The 18,317-nt window shown below is 38.5% G+C and overlaps 1 protein-coding gene across 1 annotated transcript in view; it reads right to left on the reverse strand.

Moving 5' to 3' along the window:
• igsf3 (immunoglobulin superfamily, member 3) overlaps nt 1-18,317 on the reverse strand; it is a 197,396-nt gene that overhangs the window by 2,342 nt on the left and 176,737 nt on the right. The window contains exons 7-8 of the mRNA XM_020931924.2: nt 11,099-11,509; nt 2,809-3,255 (exon numbers count right to left, since the gene is read on the reverse strand). Coding sequence (XP_020787583.1) covers nt 2,809-3,255; nt 11,099-11,509 — 858 coding nt within the window. The remainder of the gene's footprint in view (nt 1-2,808; nt 3,256-11,098; nt 11,510-18,317) is intronic.

Here is an 18,317-nt window from a genome sequence, read left to right on the forward strand (position 1 = left end):
TCCAGGCAGAGCAATGACATGTCCATACAAAAGAGCCCCAACCAAAAAGTTACACAATGCACCTTTAAGTACAAATGTATTTTAAGAATAAGAAAGTAAAGATATTTTGCCAAGATTTTCAGAATAACTAAAGCATCAAATGTAGTGATTTTAATAAAGAATTTAGCTCATTTTAAGTTATTAAACTGATTTCTTAATTTTTGTGTATTTGGTTTGCTCAAAATTTGGACGTTAACTCAAATTGAATGTGTTTTAAAAATCATTTCAGCAAGTCTCGACACAAAGAAAAGTACTTTTTACTTTCCAGTCCAGATCTAAATTGTGGTGGTGTAAAAAGTACAGATACCTGCTCTAAAATGTAGTGAAGTAAAAGTACAAAGTATCCACTGTAAAACTGACTAAAGTAGAGAACAGTTACCTAAAAATTTTACTCAAGTATTGTATTTTTACTTTTCTACTTTATTACGTTCCATCACTGGAGTTAATCAAAAGCAAAGTAAACAAAGTAAAATATTGAATTTTTCTGACATATATTTATTGTATTGTTTAGATTTATGATATGATACTTTGTTGTTAATAACGGACACTCTTTTGGTAATTGCACCTACTCAAATTGCAATATTTGACAGCAATATATTGTGAAACCCTATAAAAAAACTACATATAGACTCTATCAAATTGTATTGTGTAACATTATATAGTATTTTAATTATGTTATTTTAATGTTCAAATTGGGTCGCAGTCTTCCCTCCATCACCTTAATTAGAAACTTGGGAGACAGTTGAATGGTCTTTTTGGATTTTCTGCCCAAACCTGAAGGAATTTTGAATTAAACCAAAGGACAAATTCCTTCGACCTCAAGGAAACGTCACTAAAATGAATTAAACTCAAATGTGCTGATTTATAAAACGTTCTTAATGAAAAATAACACACTTTGAAATTATTTGTGGTAAAAAAAAATAATTGAAAATCTCAGGGTGAAAAGAAAGATTAGTTTTATCCACCTTACTTTTCTTTTTATTTCCATTTGCAATTTCTACAAAGCTCAAAGAACAAAAGGTGGATTTTTTTTCCTCGAAAAAGAGTAAACAATTCCAACTTCTGTGGATTTTAGACATTTTTGTTACACGAGAATAAGAATAACACTATGTTCTTTTAGCTATTGTGTAGTACAGTCCAGTACCAAATAAGAGTACTAATACTACCACTACTACTCAATCTATAACAAGCTTCAAGTTACTCATAATATTTTTATGGCTACATCCTCAAGGTAATTTGTGCAGGCTGAAGTGTTTTGAATAGCATGCAGAGGAAGCTGGTAGTGTCCAAGTAAAATGGATCCGAAGGAGAACTTAAGGTCACATCAAAGAAAAGAACAGAACTTGTAAATGTAATATTCTTCCTTGAAAGCATCTCAAGAAGCATTAGGCGAGCAGGAAGGAGAGAAGGAAAACAGGAGTGAGCGCAGATTTGGGCAATGTTCTCCATAATATGAAAAAAAAAAATCAATCATACTGTTCTTTATAATTAGGTTGTTTACTTAGAAATTTGAGCAACCATGATGAACCTGAAGAAATGTACAAATAAAACCACACTGACCTAAGGCTACGTTTATATGATGACGGTCTGAACAGAAGACGCAAAAGTGGTGTTGTGTCTTCACTTTCTGTGTTTAGACGAGCGTTTTCGGGAGGAAATCTGTGTGCATACGCTGACGCAAAAGTGTATGGAATTTGAATGGGTATGCATGCCAGGTTTCTGTGTACTGTATGTATGTGACGTAAACACGTATGCAACATAAGCAGATGTGAACAGAGTTTTGCATCTTGGGCAGTGTAGACGGAAATGCTGCAGCGGAGCGTATTCAGCTTTTCCACTCTGGTCTTGCATTTTTAAGCCCCAAAAATGTCGTCACCGTCTAAACGAAAGGCACTTCTGATAAAATATTTTGTCGTTTTTACCTGCAAGCGTTGTCGTGTAAACAGGCCCTAAAACTTAACATAACTCTAGACAAGCATTTATTTCTTTACAAAAGATTTAACAGCTCAAAAATACCTTGGTAAACATGTATTCTTGCAGTTCTTACATTCTTAAAAGTGCATTGTGTAACTTTTCTGGTGAAGGGTCCGCTGTCTCCTTGTCTCCATGGAGATTAGTTTTGTTGGGAATGTCCCAATGTGGCATTAAACATCTCCATATTCCATTTACTCAATAATATGTGTTATTTATTGACCTAAAAACTTGTATTCTTACTGTGAGTGGGCTCGCTTCTCCACAGATCTGACATGTAACTTGGCGCTGTGGTGTCACCTGCTGTCTCTGTGTCGATAAATAAGTGTAAAGCCATACTATGGAACATTCCAGGCAATATCTACACGGAGAGAAGCAGGTGACGGACCCTCCACAAGAAATAGTATATGACACAGTGTCCCTTTAAGACCTAACTACCTGCTTGTCTCCATGGAGATAGCTATACGTTTGATGCCATACTGTGGAACATTCTAGTTAAAGCAATATTTACATCAAGACAAGCAGCTGGCATACCCTCCACCAGAAAACTTTTGTACACTCCAAATAAAAAAATGTAAAAACAAGAATCTAATATATGTAATAATATTCTTTTTCAGTTTTGCTTTCTTACTACTCTCAAAAGGTCAAAGCATGGTACGATTATTTCTATAAACAGAACAGAAAAATCAAATACAATAACATTTGGCTGCCTTGCATATTGTTAGTATTCTGTTTTTGTTTTTTTACTATAAGAATAATATTGATGTCTTAAAGAAATAAAGTAATAAAGTAGCTCACCTCGTGCACGTACACTGACGAAGGTGAACCCGGAGTTGTTGGTGGCCAGGCGGTACCATGCATTACGGGGGTTAAGTAGCCACTCCTCCACGTGACAGTAGTACCTCCCCGCATCACTAGGGCGCGCCGCTTGGATGGTGAGGCTGTACTGGTCCGACGTCTGCCTCTCAAACTGCAGCCGCGAGTTGGGCCCGCTCTCGTCTCTGGGGTTACAGTTCCCGTTCCCGAACACAGCGTCGTGCCCGATGGAGAAGACGCACTCCCTCTGTCTTCCTTCCTCTCCGGGCTGGGCGTCGTCGTATTCGTTGTCCGAGCGCTCCACGTACCAGGACACGGAGAAGCGGGAGTCTCTGGAGGACTGTGAGGGGATGCTGCAGCCCAGGCGGATGGAGCCGGACTCAGGGACGGTGATGTTCGACTCCTGCTCCTCAACCTGGAGGCGGATCTCTGCAGGAAAAGAATGATTGAGGTTAGAAGAATATCAGCTAATCAAATATCTGCTTTCTTGATCAATATAATGTGATTTGAAATTTTAAATAGTGCTAAATCTGATATGAATCTGCAATTGTAAATATGTTCTTATATTAGACTTGTAGCAGACCCCCAAATTTCTGTTGACAGGCCACACATTTTTGGAGACATTTATGGAATATTTTGAGATATGTGGATCTTAAGTAAAAAGTACAGATACTGGATCAAAAAATACTCAAGTAAAAGTAAGTAAGTATTGCATGAAAGTAAAAGTATATAAAAAAAGTACTAAAGTACCAAATAAAAATAAAAAATAAATAAAATAAACTACTACTACTACTACTACTACTACTACTACTACTACTACTACTACTACTACTACTACTACTACTACTACTACTACTACTACTACCAATGTACTTAAAGAGAATATTGGGCAAGTTCTAAAAGATGGAATAAACCTTCAAATATAATGATTCTGATACAGATTTGTGCAGAAGATTTGTACAGTACAGTTGTTCAACAGAAACAACTGAACCAATCGTTTTTGTTTTTTTTAGCTGCTTTCATATTTTTGCTCAAACTATGGAGGTGTTAAAAGTAAGCCCTCAGTCTTTTCAGCGGGTCTCAGACAATAATAAAATACACTTGTACTTTTCAGTCTTGTTCAAAAATGTAGTGAAGTAAAAAGTACAGATATCTGCTCTCAAATGTAATGAAGTAAAAGCAAAAAGTATCCTCTTTAAGATTTAGTTAAGTACAGATACCTAAAAATGTATACTTAGGTATAGAACTTAACTACTTTTATTTCGTTGCGTCCCACCTCTGGCTGTAGGGTTGGGGAATGCCACATTGAACAGTAAATGTCCTCCTTTATATAATCTCACTATACAATACACCCCAAAAGTTTAGACTGAGGTTACTCAATTACTGGACTAACCCCGAGGTATTACATTTCCTATAATGAAAACATAACATCCAACATCAAAAACACTACTTACTGACAAACAAGATAAAAAGATGTCCACTGACTGGCAAGAGTTATTGATTCCAGACCAGCACACTCTGATTTAAGGCTTCATCAGAGCCTGTGATCAATACAGCCAGAACCTCCAATTAATGACCAGAGCCCATCAAAGCGCTTTGGACATCCTCTTGTCAATTTCTATTAAGTCTTGTTCAAGTTCTTCACAACATAGATCATACACACCTAAAGGTCCTATATTACACAGTATTGACTCTTGGGAGCTTTAAGCCGTTTTATAATGTTGCTACCTCATAAAAAACATATCTGAAGTTGTGCTTTGATTCACTCACATGTTTCAGTAATCCTTTATTATTAGTTTGTCTACAGCTCAAAATGCTCTGTTCCACCTTGTGATGTCATGAAGCTGTAGATTTCAAGTTAACAGCTCCTTTTACCCTTTGTTCAGTAGATTGGTAAACCCAGAGCTGAAATTATCCATATGATTCTAAGGAAGGTGTATGGCAGGGGTCATCAAACTAAGGCCCGTGGGCTGACTCTGACCCTTCATGCTCCTTTGACCGCCCCCCCAGCCCCTCTGCCCCCGCCCACTTGAACTGGCCCTATGAGGCAATCCTCAAAAGTTGTCATGACCTATTTTTTTATTACTTTTTGGTAAATAATAACACATCTGCATCTTGTATTTGTTGTTTTTTTTCAATTTAAAACTGATTGATATGAAGTATTTTAGTTATTTAAATTATTATATGATGCATTTACATTTACCGCCAAATTTTTGTCACCTGACAAGCTTGAGATCAAACAGTGAGAGTGAATGCACACACAGAGTTCTGTAATGTAGTTAAGGACAGCAAAACGGCTTGTGTTAAAGTACGAAAAGTTGACAGAGAGTGCTGAGTTTTCAAAGAACAGTGGACGGCTGACTATTTTTTATTCAGTGTAAGGACAGTGCAGTTTGTCTGATATGTAAAGAAAGTGTGTTGGTTTTCAAAAAATATAATCTGCGTCGTCAGTGTCACATGTTATATGGCCGACCCGACGCCGGCCCCCATCAGAGTCAGGAGCGATAATGTGGCCCCCAGAGAAAAAAAGTTTGGTGACCCCAGGTGTATGGAGTTTAAAAACACAGTGGAGCACTTCCTGTATTACCACAAGACATCAAAAGGTGGAATAGAGTATTTTCTGTTTGAGAGAGAGGAACTAAATATGGAGGATTTGGGTGTTAAACATGAATGAAACAAAACGCAACTCCAGGTATGTTTTTGATGAGGAAACAAGATCAGATAATAGCGTAATATAGGCCCTTTAAATACATACAATGCATAAAATCCTTCAAAACTAAACAAAACCGCACTGTACAAAAAGTATAATATTTTGATTTAATTCCAGATGCAGATGTGTTTTTAGTGTTCCCCAACTGAAATTTTAAATCCATTTAACTTCTCCACGAAAGTTTTTGATACGCGCCTGTATTGTGTAAGCCAAATCCCCTTCTTATGCAAATCTCCACTGTCCTTACAAAGTTAAAACACAAATTGAATAAGCCTGAGTACATTATCCAGCTATACAAACAGTCCAGGAAACTTTAAACTGAGTAAACTACTTTAATTGGATCTGCTGGTGGTGCCCATGGCTATCAGCAGAGTTCCAGTGAGGTCAGCCTGCACCTTGGGCCCCTGTCTATGTCCATACTCTCCCCCGCTTCAGCCTTTAAGAAAACCACTACAATGACCTATTTCTTTGGTGGAGTTACGCCTGCTCTCCTATCTCTCTTACACACCACCATATGTGTTTTTTTTGTTTTGTTTTTTTTGGAACCGTTTTCTTGTTAGGGGTAAAATGAGAAGTGGAGCGGACAGCAGGAGAGCGTGAAAGGAGGTAGGTTCTGGCAAGCATCACCTCTTGTCTTTTCACCCAACAAGCAGATTTCTGGCCGGCTTCCTGGGTGCCTCCGAACAAGTGAATTTTTAGCACCTTTCTGAATACCTGGGGTGATTACACAGTGCATAGCCTTCACTTATTACCATAGCATTAAAGTGATTATATACATGCACCGAGGATCAAGTGCCTGCTGTTTTAAAACTTCCTATAGTTAGAGAACAGAACCCCCACTGCTTAATATTATCCTATGGCTACCATACATCCGCTATAAAACCTAAGTACCCCATAACTTGGCTGCCTTGTTGTAGCAGATTTGGGGATTCTTTAGTGCAGGGGAAAAGCCAATAAAAGTACTGTTCATTTAAAGATCCTATATTATGCAAATTTGACTCCTGTGAGCATGTTAAAATGTTGTTACCTAATCAAAAACACACCCGGAGTTGTGTTTTGTTTCAGTCACACACGTTTGAGTAACTCTGCAATGCTCTGTTCCACCATGTGATGTCATGTAGTGGTGTTTTTCCAACTTAACATCTACCTTTTTACCTTTAGTTCAGTAGAGATTGGTAACTCCAGGGCTGAAATTATCCAAATTATTCTAGTGAAGGTGTGTGAAGTTTACAGTGTATTCTGTTTGAGAGAAGAACTAGAGCGTAAATATGCAGGATTTGTGTATTAAATATGATTAAAAGAAACAAAAAACTACTTTGGGTTTGTATTTGATGAGGAAACAACATTATAACATAAGATATACAAATGTATGAGCCACTAAAACCTGCGCAGACCTTTAGAGATGCAGTCTATGGTGCATTTAAATGACTGGCTTCATTGGTAAAACAGAGCAAACACACTATTTATTGCAATAATATTAAGTAAGGAGGAAGGTCAGAGGGACTGAAACGTTGTGCTAATACAAATAGATGAAGAGTGAGGCTATGGCTGTGGTTACATACATATTCAAAATCAGCTAAATGAGCTAAAATTTGTCAAAATGAACGTAAACTGCAAACTCATCTGTATTCTTTCAGAGCATGGTCCCTCAGGTCACTCACATCAGATTGTGCACTTGTCCTTTAAATCAGTGTTTCCCAAACTTTTTTCTGGGGACCCATATTTTAAAAGTCACAAATCTCCGCAACCCAAGGCAATAGACATTATTTGTAAATCACAAGGTAAAGGTGGATGTGACCATTATTGAACATTAATGAGGATATTTTATTGAGTGATCGTGTCTCTGAACAATTAGTATTACTCAAGTTTAAAACAATGAAAAACAGTAATTGAACCAGCAATAAAAGTATCCATAAGTCATCTATTTGGACATTAAATGTAGCCCATTTCTTTTTCTTTTCAACATTCAATTGAACCAGCAATATTGGAACAAAATAGCCAATAAAATAAGTACAAAAAGATTATACAAAACATGTCTTAACATTTCAACATTTTTAATGAGTTGGGTCTGTCTGCGTTTTTGTAGCGTGTTCCAGTCTGGCGTGCAGGAGGAGAACACAACACGCATATCAGTGTCAGAACTGTATACTGCAGACCTACAAGCAAGGCGACCCCAAAAAAAAAAAAAAAAAATCTCTTGCGACCCACCTGAGGGTCCCGACCCAATCTTTGGGAAACAATGCTTTAAAGGGCCCATATTACACTATTTTCTGATCAATGTTATAATGTTGTTTCCTCATCACAAACATATCTGGAGTTGTGTTTTGTTTCATTCACAAATAAATCCCAATTATTTGAGCTGACTTCTTCTCTCAAACAGAAAACACTCTGTTCCACATTGTGACATCATGTGGTAATACAAGAAGTGCTCCACTGTGTTTTTAAATCTTTACACCTTCACTAGAATCATTTGTATACTTTCAGCCCCAGAACTGCCCAATCTCTACTGAATTTAAGGCAAAACGTAGCTATTAACCCCAAAACTACCACTATATGACATCACAAGGTGGAACAAAGCATTTGAGCTTTGGGGATGTAGACAGACTAATAAACCAGGATTACTCAAACATGGGTAAATGAAACACAACTCTGGGTATGTTTTGTGAGGAGGTAACAACATTCTAACATGACTTAAAGCTCATAAGAGTCAATTTTGCTTAATATAGGACCTTTAAGTAATTTTAAAGGTCTAGAAATCAGATATTAATCAGATTTTCGTGAGCTTGTAACCGCAGGAGTCTCCTTACTAAATTTTCAGCTAAACCTCTCCTCCTTTAGCAACTGTGTCCAGCTGTCAGGTGTGCATAGTCCACACAGAAACAAAGAATAGTAAATCGTAATCTCTAATATTATATATAATGTAAATAATACGAAGTGACATTTTAGGATATCCCCCCACTAAGGAACATATGCTCAGACAAGATGGCAGCCTGACCCACCACTGTTCTTTGTCCTACTTGGATCTTCTTAATCCTTCTTCAGACCAGATTGAGTCCTACATTTGTTTTGATTAGAGGTAAACATGTTCAAATCTAATATTGATATTGAATATTTACTGAGAAATATTGTGAAATTATAAAGACACACTGTGATCTTTGCTGGAAAGTAATTGACTACAAGTACCAAAAATACGTATATATGAACATTAATTCTGAATTACTGTATTCTTGTACATTTACTTCATTCATTAGTTCATTTGGTGGTATTCAGAATAAAGTTACTTTTCTAAATTAAAAGGAATACATGGTGCTAATTGCATGGTGCACGCAATTTGGGCTTTGGACTGCTCCGTAACATGTCTGAATTTTCTGCAAAAAAAAAAAAAAGTTACTGCAAAACAAAAATATATATCCTGTTTTTAGGCTATATTTTAAATGCAACTTGATGTAAAAGTATTCAGATTATATGACAGAATACGTCACAAAATGCATTTTAATTTTGGTAATGAGTATTCTGTAACTAAATACATTTTCAAAGTATTTTCAAAGTATGTCACAGACGATGGCCAATGTTGTGATATTCTGTTTTTAATTCTCAAGAGGATTAACAGAAAGCAGAATTAGCTCATTACTCTGGGTTGCCAATTCTTCAAACTAAAATCAGTTGAAAATAAAGCTAAAAGGCCTCTCTCTAATCTCAATACTCAATCTCAATACTCAGCACCTGCAACAAATCATTCATCAGGACTAATGCAGCCTCCAGCAGAGAGAGAGAGAGTGTGTGTGTGTATGTGTGTGTATGCGTGTGTGTGTGATTTTTTAAGTGGGGGTATGTGATTCGTGATGACATCGATGTGATGACGTCCACCTCCACTCCAAAAGCCATATACTCAACTTCCACATGCCGAAATACACACAGGTGTCATATACATTTTTTAAATAAACAAACTTTCAGTACCAACATAAAGGCGTCAAAATGATGGGGAATGTTATTAACATTAACACCGTTCATAATCACCTACAGAACATAAATCATAGGCTACAACATGTGCGCAGGACTGAACCAGGTCTAAACCAGGTCTAAACCAGGTATAAGCATGGTATAAACCAGAACTAAACCAGGACTGAACCAGTTCTAAATCAGGACTAAACCAGAACTGAACCGGGACTGAACCAGGTATAAACCAGGACTAAAGCAGGACTAAAGCAGGACTAAAGCAGGACTAGCAGCAGGACTAGAGCAGGACTACACCAAGGCTACACCAGGACTAATCTTAGACTTTAGAGTGAAAGAGAGAACCCTGAGACCATAGAGCAGGGTGTCCGCAAAGTGGGATCGGACGATGGCTGTTTTTAGCCTCGTGGGGTGCGGAGCTCTGTGGCGGTCCTTTCTCACGTGGTCACCCGACGGTCTGCGCGGACACACCTCCAGACACTCAGTCCTGGTTCAGTCCTGGTTCAGTCTGGTTCAGTTCTGGTTCAGTTCTTTTTCAGTTCTCGTTTAGTTCAGTTCTCTGGTTCAGTCCTGTTCAGTTTGGTTCAGTTCTGGTTCAGTCCTGGTTCAGTCCTGGTTCAGTCCTGGTTCAGTTCTGGTTCAGTTCTTTTTCAGTTCTCATTTAGTCCTCCTGGTTCAGTCCTGGTTCAGTCCTGGTTCAGTCCTGGTTCAGTCCTGGTTCAGTCCTGGTTCAGTCCTGGTTCAGTCCTGGTTCAGTCCTGGTTCAGTCCTGGTCTCCTCATGTGTCAGGTCACTATAGGACAGTAGTGCACATATCATGAGTCTGTGCAGTTTGTTTTCACCATTGCCAGTAGCTCCGATTTGACATTTAAGTTGTAGGTCATTTTTTATCTGTTATTTTTTAATATCTCACATCAGGAGAAGTGGGTGGACGGCGTACCCCCACGTACCACGCCCACTACACCCCTTGGTAAGTGTGTGTCCGTGTGTGTGTGTGTGTGTGTGTGTGTGTGTGTGTGCCTCAGCAGTGTATGGCTTTCAAATGAGGCATCTTCTGTCCAGAATAAACTGATTGTAGTTCAGTGGTGGATTTTGTTGTTGTAAATGTACAGATACGGGAGCAGAAGAAATATTTGTGTAAAAGTTTTTTTTGTTTTTTTTTACTTAAATCCAGTACTTTATTACTTTTACTTCATTACCTTCCTTCTCCATGGTCTTATCCCAGCCCCATTTTAACACAATCTGACCATAAAGAAATGATTTAGCTGGAACTACAACAGGTGAGATGATTCATGCTGTCAAACAAGCCTCACACACATAAAATTTGTCACAATCCAGGTAGCATTAGCCAACAGTTTTTCAGTTACTCACACTCACCATTTTGTAGAAAATCAAACACTTAAACAGGACCATGAACGCTCGTATTGATCACAGGCTCCTGAAAACGTGTTGTTTAAATCAATTTTGTGTTCTTTCTTGACTTTTCCAACAATGTTTGCCAATGTGTGACTCGTGTCACCATGGTAACTGCTAAACATTACATAAAATACAGCTACATGTAGAACACCCCCAGTGTGATGTCAGAGTTAGAAATCCCAGCATGCTCACCTGGCTGCCTGACGATGACCTGTGTGAAACCAGACGCCTCCCGTGCCAGTCTGTACCAGGCTCCGTCAGGGTCACTGAGCCACTCCTCCACCAGACAGTAGTACGTCCCCGAGTCGCTGCTCTCTGCTCTGTTCAGGGTGAGGGTGTAGAGACGCGGGGACAGTCTCTCCGCCTGAACCCTCCTCCTCAGCCTCTCTTCGTCCGCATACGCCCCGTACTCAAACGCTCCTGACCGCTCAATCCTCAACAGCAGCTCGTCCGTCTCCGAGCCCGACGCCCGCCTCACGTACCACAGAACGGCATGCTGGGAGTCTGCGCTGGTCTGAGAGGTGATGGAGCAGTTCATTCGCACCCGGCTGTCCTCCAAATACGCCTGGGACTGATTGGTCTTTTGCACGCGGAGTTTGCTCTCTGTGGGGAAGACAAAAAAGACAAAGAAAAAAAAAACAATGTTATTTTGAAGCGGGGAAAGGGAAGGACACAGAGCAATTTGAGTGTTGTGATGCGTGACCTAGCCTGCCAGTTATTTGGACTTTTTGGATTGTTTTTGTGAAAACTCAAACAACACAGCGTAATTGAAGTTTAAATAAATTACTGCAAAGAGGCTGTTCTTTTCCTCCATTTCCTCCATCTTGTCTTTAATAATTCAACAAAAAGCAGATGCTAAATAATGGTTCTACAAGATTTTTATGAGTAAATTGAATGCATCCACTTAAGGACCACTAGTTTTCATAGTCTCCACACACCACTTGTATCATGCATTATAAACCTCTTTTGTAAACGTCTTTTTAAAACTTGCCTATCAAGTTCTGACTGAGGTAAAGTGAAATGGAGCTTGTAGGATGTAGAACAAAAGACAGGCTCTACTATATTTGTGTTTACTTGTAAGTACGCATTTCTTTATAAAAGAAAATCACCATGTAATTATCTATTGTTTGAATTTTCAGAATAGCATTGCAAAAAGATGTAACAGACAACACAAGGGTTCTCTTTTCAGAAAGTATTTTAATAATGATGACTGTCAATTATCTATTTTAGTTCATGTTGAATTAGAATTTACATTTGAGGAATTTTGACTTCAAAAACTCAGTGTTAGTTCAATATTCAGGGAAAGAGTCTGTATAATGGTCTTTAAAGGGGCATTGTGTAACTTTTCTGGTGGCAGGTATGTCAACTGCTTTTCTTCATGGAGATGTTATTGCTTAACCTGATTCATCAGCCAGTTTCATTTCGTGGAAACCGTCTGACCTCGCAGCATTAGAATTCATTTGCTCGACAATAGGCTGGTACTTTTTTAAATTTAACCAATCGCTGTTATTTGGTCATGACGTATGTAATGCGCCACTAAAAGGGCTAACTGGTATATTAAGCTTTTCCCAAATCCCGTAGGAAGAAGGGCAATAACGTCTTTCCCCTTGATAAAATTCACCAAACATTCTTTTTGTTCCGACTTTAAATCCTCGATCTCAGGAATCACTGACAACACAGAATGTATGGCTCTTTGCTGATTGGCTGGTGCCTGGACTCCCACTTCCGGGATTCTTGCAAACTGTCTAGTGTGTTCTGATTCCTGACCTAGTCGCTGAAGAGAAATGGCTGGCTAGTTATTGCTTGCCCTATCCAGAAAGTTACAGAGTGCACCTTTAAATGTGTATGATCCTCTAATTTTTAATTTTAATCTGGTGGAATTATCACTATTGTAGATATAAATTATAGTTTAAAACCTCTATCTAGAAGCAATTTGAGAAGAAAAGTTGAAAAATATGTTGTAAATTTCAGAAAGAGAGACACACTGATGACATCACATTAGGGGGAATTATATCCAAAAGTTAAGCATAAGAAACATTTTTTCTGATACTTGTAATTGAACAAAATAAAACAGTATACTTATATTTGTATATTTGTATAAGCGTATATTTTGTAATAAAATTTTAAAACTAAAAAGCTCTCCAAATTGAGAAAACACATGTGAATGTTTTTTGCAAAAATCTTAAATATAATGTTCCTAACTGTGTTTCAGTAAAATGAGTAGTCAGACCTGTCATGTGCACTTCAATCTAACACAGTACATTTCAGTGTGTATGAGAGCTTTGTCCTGAGGCTATAATCAGACCCATAGAACATACATTATATGATTATGCACTTCACAATTACATGAGTGCCATAACGAACATAATATGTCTCTAAGCAAATTATATGTAATACAGTACAGCATTGTGTCTAAATTGTTGTCACTCTCCCAAGATCAAACCAGAACCTAAATGACTATCATCTAAAATAGTCTGGCCTGCATATGATTCATACCTGGAATTATTTTGTTTCATGCGCACATGTTTAACACACAAACCCTGCATATTTAGCCTTTATTCTTCTCTCAAACAGAAAACACTCTGTTCAACTTTGTGAAGTCATGTAGATTACAGGAAGTGCTCCATTGTGTTTTTAAAATCCATACACCTTCACTAGAAATATTTTGATGATTTCAGCCTTGGAATTGCCAATTTCTACTTAAGTAAAAGTAAAAAGTAGTTGTTAAACTGAAAACTACCACTTCATGACATCACAAGGTGGAAAGAGCATATTAAGATTTGGAGATGTATACAGAATAATGATAAAGGGTTACCGAAACGTGTGAATGAAACAAAACACTGCTGCAGATACTATGTTTCTGATGAGGTAACAGCAGTCTAACATGGCATAAAGCTCTCAAGAGTCACTTTTGCGTAATATAAGACCTTTAACTTGGATAAAAACACAATTTGACCATTTTCGCTCTAAGGCCTAATTAACCAAGTGCCCATAATCCACCAAATTGCCATGGTGACCGGGATACAAATTCACTCAACTCTAAATTTGTAGTTTTGAAAGGTAGCAAACGAGGGAACAGAAATGTCAGCGGGATCATGAGGACGTGACATGTATCTCAAGGTAAAAACACCAGATTAGCGGCTCCACAGCTGCCTGGAGAGAGGAGGGAGAGGAAGAGCGCGATGTTGTTAGCGAAGATTCACCTCGGCGGGCCCTGTCACCGAGAATGAAGACACAAACTCTGTCTATAAAGCTGTTGGGAGACATGGGCAGGAGCAAATGGCACAACGTTACCGAGGTGGGACGGAGGTGTCAGCACGGCGGTCCTGAGAGCTGTGACGGGATTGGTTACGGAGACACCGGTATGGCATGATAGGATTAGCGGCAGGTACATCAGGTGTGACCGTGACCACACTTGCCCCCCCTCCCCCTCCCCATTCTGTCAAACGCTCAGGGGAAGGATTATTCTAACAACATCATGTGGGGAAAATCCGAAATACACAAGCGCACATACGGAAGAACTGGAAGGTAATGTAATGTTGAGAGGTAATGGGAATATGTCAAGTCATAGCCAGCAAGATTTGACATCATGTGACAGAAATTAAGGAAAAAAATGGAATTACTCAAGGCGGGTATGAATAATTAAGGTTTCATTCAGCTAAGTAGAGCACAGTGAGGAGTGAAGTCTCAACATATCAAGTCATAGGAACAAAAGTGGATTCTTCTTTCCTTGCAGTTTTTGGATTTTGGTTTATGGTAGATTCTCGACAATGCATAGATGTAGGTTTGGGATGGGCTCTAGGGTTGAGCGGTAATACAGTATTACGGTATCCCGCGGTATCAAAAAGTAGCAACAGTATCAGTTTTATTACAGTCATTAAAAAAATCAGCAGCACATAAGAACCTAATATAATGTTTGCTCAGCACTAATGAATATGTGGTTGTATGTTCAATTAAATGCTATCACGATTTAAAACTAATAGTGTCTATAATGTTCGATTAGTTTCGTTCCGTTGTCACGTGACGGTCATAAGGGAGACCAAGACAAGACGGCAAGTCTGGCCGCAAGCGAGTTGGTCCCTCCCCCCCAAAAAAAACAATACTAGTACTTCTACAATTTGGCAGCATTTTGGCTTCAGGTGCACATTTGTTTATGTTTTACAGAAATTAAACTTAAAACCACATGGCTCATCATTTGTGTAAACTATAAAGCGCTAATAAAAGCAGCTCGCTCCTTGTGCGCTGATGCCGTTCAGCTTCTGTCGGACTAAAGGACACGACTCAGTGGAATGTGAGTGTTCTTTCTGCAGCAGAGGATGTGCGGCTGATGGTGAGTCTGTGCTTCTATTGCATTGGAGATGGATCATGTGAAACTTTTCAGAGATTATAAGTCTGCAGTCTATATACACATAGACCATATAGCGATGCGACTTCGTATCTTACTAAAATCGTACTAAAACATTTTGGTAATACTGTAATACCGTATATCCCGGTAAGAAGGTTTAACTGTATCAAAATTTGGATACCGCCCAACCCTAATGGGCTCACAGATATTAACATTAGAAACACTTGGACTACATTTTACAATAATACAAAATTGTCCCATGTAAACAATAACGAACTTTTTACCTTTATGTTATATTTCCCATAGATTTGTTAAGACTATAGTTGCACAAATGATTTTTATTTGAAAAATGTAATCTCATTTTATTATTGCCTAAATTTTTAAGCACCAGTTTTGACCAGGGTCTTCTCTTTAAATGTTTATGAATAATACAATGAGAACAAAGTCTAATTCTGCTATGCCAAAACAGTCCAATTTAGAGAGTTTTAAACATTGGGGAGCCTTAACTAACCAAGTGCTTGAGATCTTTTTGAATGCTTTTTAAAATTTTGTCATAGTAAGTATTTATATGAGCATTTTCACAGTTTACTAGCATGTGAGTGGTGTCCTTGAGGAACACCTGTTAGTATTTTTCACTATGAGAACCCTCTGAATCGCTCACTTTTCCGGTGTTTTAAATACAAATTTGACTTTAATTTGCAAAGCACATCTAACTCCACATACCGTGAAGGCAGAAATACTTAGACCAGATGCCCTACCTGGCACCTGTATCTTGGAAATGTCCCAAAATAGACCTGAATTCATCTAGCTCTTCAAAATGGAGATAGGAAGTGCAAAATTTACAAATCCCTGAAATTAGCATAATCATTTTATCTTGGCAAATTGTGAAATCTTTCTTCGCCTTGTTCTCAGTGCAGCAACCTGGCAATTTTCCTTCAACAAAAGTAACAGCCTGATTACAACACGAAAAATCGACTCTAAATGAGGAAATGCAAGGCAATTTCTGCTTAAGGAATAACTTTTCTAAAATTGAATTTCACTTGCACTGGTTGCTGCTGCCACTGAAATTTCTGCCTCTTATTTGCCTTGGAACTGGTTGCCTAGGGTCTCCCCATTGGCCCCCTCCCCACACTCCACACACCAGTGAACACACCAAACTCACCGCTGTAATTCTGTGTTACAAATTCGGTTATATCCAAGCTAGCCTTCAAAATTAGCCTCATCCATTGCCACTAGAGACTTGGTAGGAAGCCTCAGAATATTCCCATCATCATTGACAGTACTTCCGAGCTCTGTGTGGAGTCCTGGCATTATTGGGCATTACCTCTGAAAAGTGAAGACTATGAGGCAAGAAGGGATTGGCACATTTTTGAACAGAGAATTTTGTGACACTGAAATTGAAGTTTGAATTGGCACAGAAGAAAAATGTAGTTCCCATGAATCACTGATGATTGAATTGTGTTGAATTGGCAGCCAGAATAGACCATTAAATCTGAAAACTGGGAATAGACCAATGAGCAGCTAAATGGTCCCATTTATTCCATCTAAACACCGACTTAAGAGGATATAATATTGAGACGTTTAAGTGGCACAACAAGGCGGCACAGGAGCTAAATGGAAAGCATCTTCTCCACACAGCAAAAGTACCTCCCTCCTGACCAAGACTGGCTTAAGATCTGGAGGTGGGAACTCAGATGCCACTGCCCCTGACAAAATGTCCAGCTCCCGCTCCCCCGTACCCGCAAAAAATTATTTAATTTTCAGTCCCACTCCCACCCACATCTGCGATATTTTGTCCTGTTGCCTCCCGCAAATCCCTCAAGATGGGGACGTTCACTTTCTTAAGCTCTCTATCAAACAAGGAGAAGTGGAAAGGAAAAATTGTCTAAAATGTGCGTGAGATTAGACCACATCTGCAAGTTTATAGGCTGCTTAAAATTTGTTTTTACTGTGCCAAATAACTATCCAGCACAAAATATGTTTGATAGGCTTACATTAATCATTTGTATATTTTACTGTACACTCATATTTAGTTTGCGGGGACTGCAGTTTATCATCATGCAGTGAGCTTCAAATGTGTCAAAGGAGCAACTGTTTTGCGGGACAATGCAAGGGCTCCAATTTGATTAAAAAGACAATATAGTAAAATGTCTTTAAAACCTTAATTGCATGCGCCACAGAAGTTGTAGTCATTTTTGGAGCTTTATAAATGTGACATTATACAATGGATTGAATTATCAGTATTGATACTGGGAAATTTGTCGGATCGGGTATCGGCTCCATGATATTCAGCTCATATCTTGGTGGCCTCTAATTGGATGTAATAAAGCTGCGTTTATATGTCGGTCTGAACAGTCTGAACAGAAGATGCAAAAGTGGTGTTGCAACTTCACTTTTTATTCCACGTTTAGATGAGCATTTTCGGGAGGAAATCTGCATGCATACGGTGACGCAAAAGTGTGTGGAATTCGATTGGGTATGCATGTGACGTAAAAGCGTACGTGACGAGAGCAGATCTGACCAGAGTTTTGCGTCTTGGGCAATGTAGACGGAAATGCTACAGCGGAGCGTATTCAACTTTTTCACTCTGGAGGGTGATTTTTACATTTTTAAGCCCCAAAAATGTCATCACTGTCTAAACGAAAGGCACTTCTGATAAAATATTTTGTCGTTTTTTACCCGCAAGCGTTCTTGTGTAAATAGGACCTAAGACTATTTACAGACTGATTTTGGCCTAGAACGTTTGAACATTTATTCAGCTGTTTTGTAATTATTTAAAGGATAAATGACAGCTGCATATCACATTTGAATATCTTTGTGAAATAAGTAATTTTCTGTACCACAATAGTATCAGTTAATAGTTAATATCGGATGCAGTAAAAGTATCGAAATCGGTAGTGGGACAGAAAAAGCTGGATCAAGAACAAAAACAAAAGGACCATTTGAGTGATGATATTACACAATTACACCAAATGAATCACCCACTTATTATTACCCAAATTATTATTACTGTTAGCTTGTGGAATTCCTGATTCATGGTTCTGATCATCATGACCCCTGGGAGGA

This window comes from Boleophthalmus pectinirostris, unplaced genomic scaffold (assembly GCF_026225935.1).
Source record: "Boleophthalmus pectinirostris isolate CB_2022bp ecotype Guang Dong unplaced genomic scaffold, ASM2622593v1 HiC_scaffold_1, whole genome shotgun sequence".
Taxonomy (NCBI): Eukaryota; Metazoa; Chordata; class Actinopteri; order Gobiiformes; family Gobiidae; genus Boleophthalmus; species Boleophthalmus pectinirostris.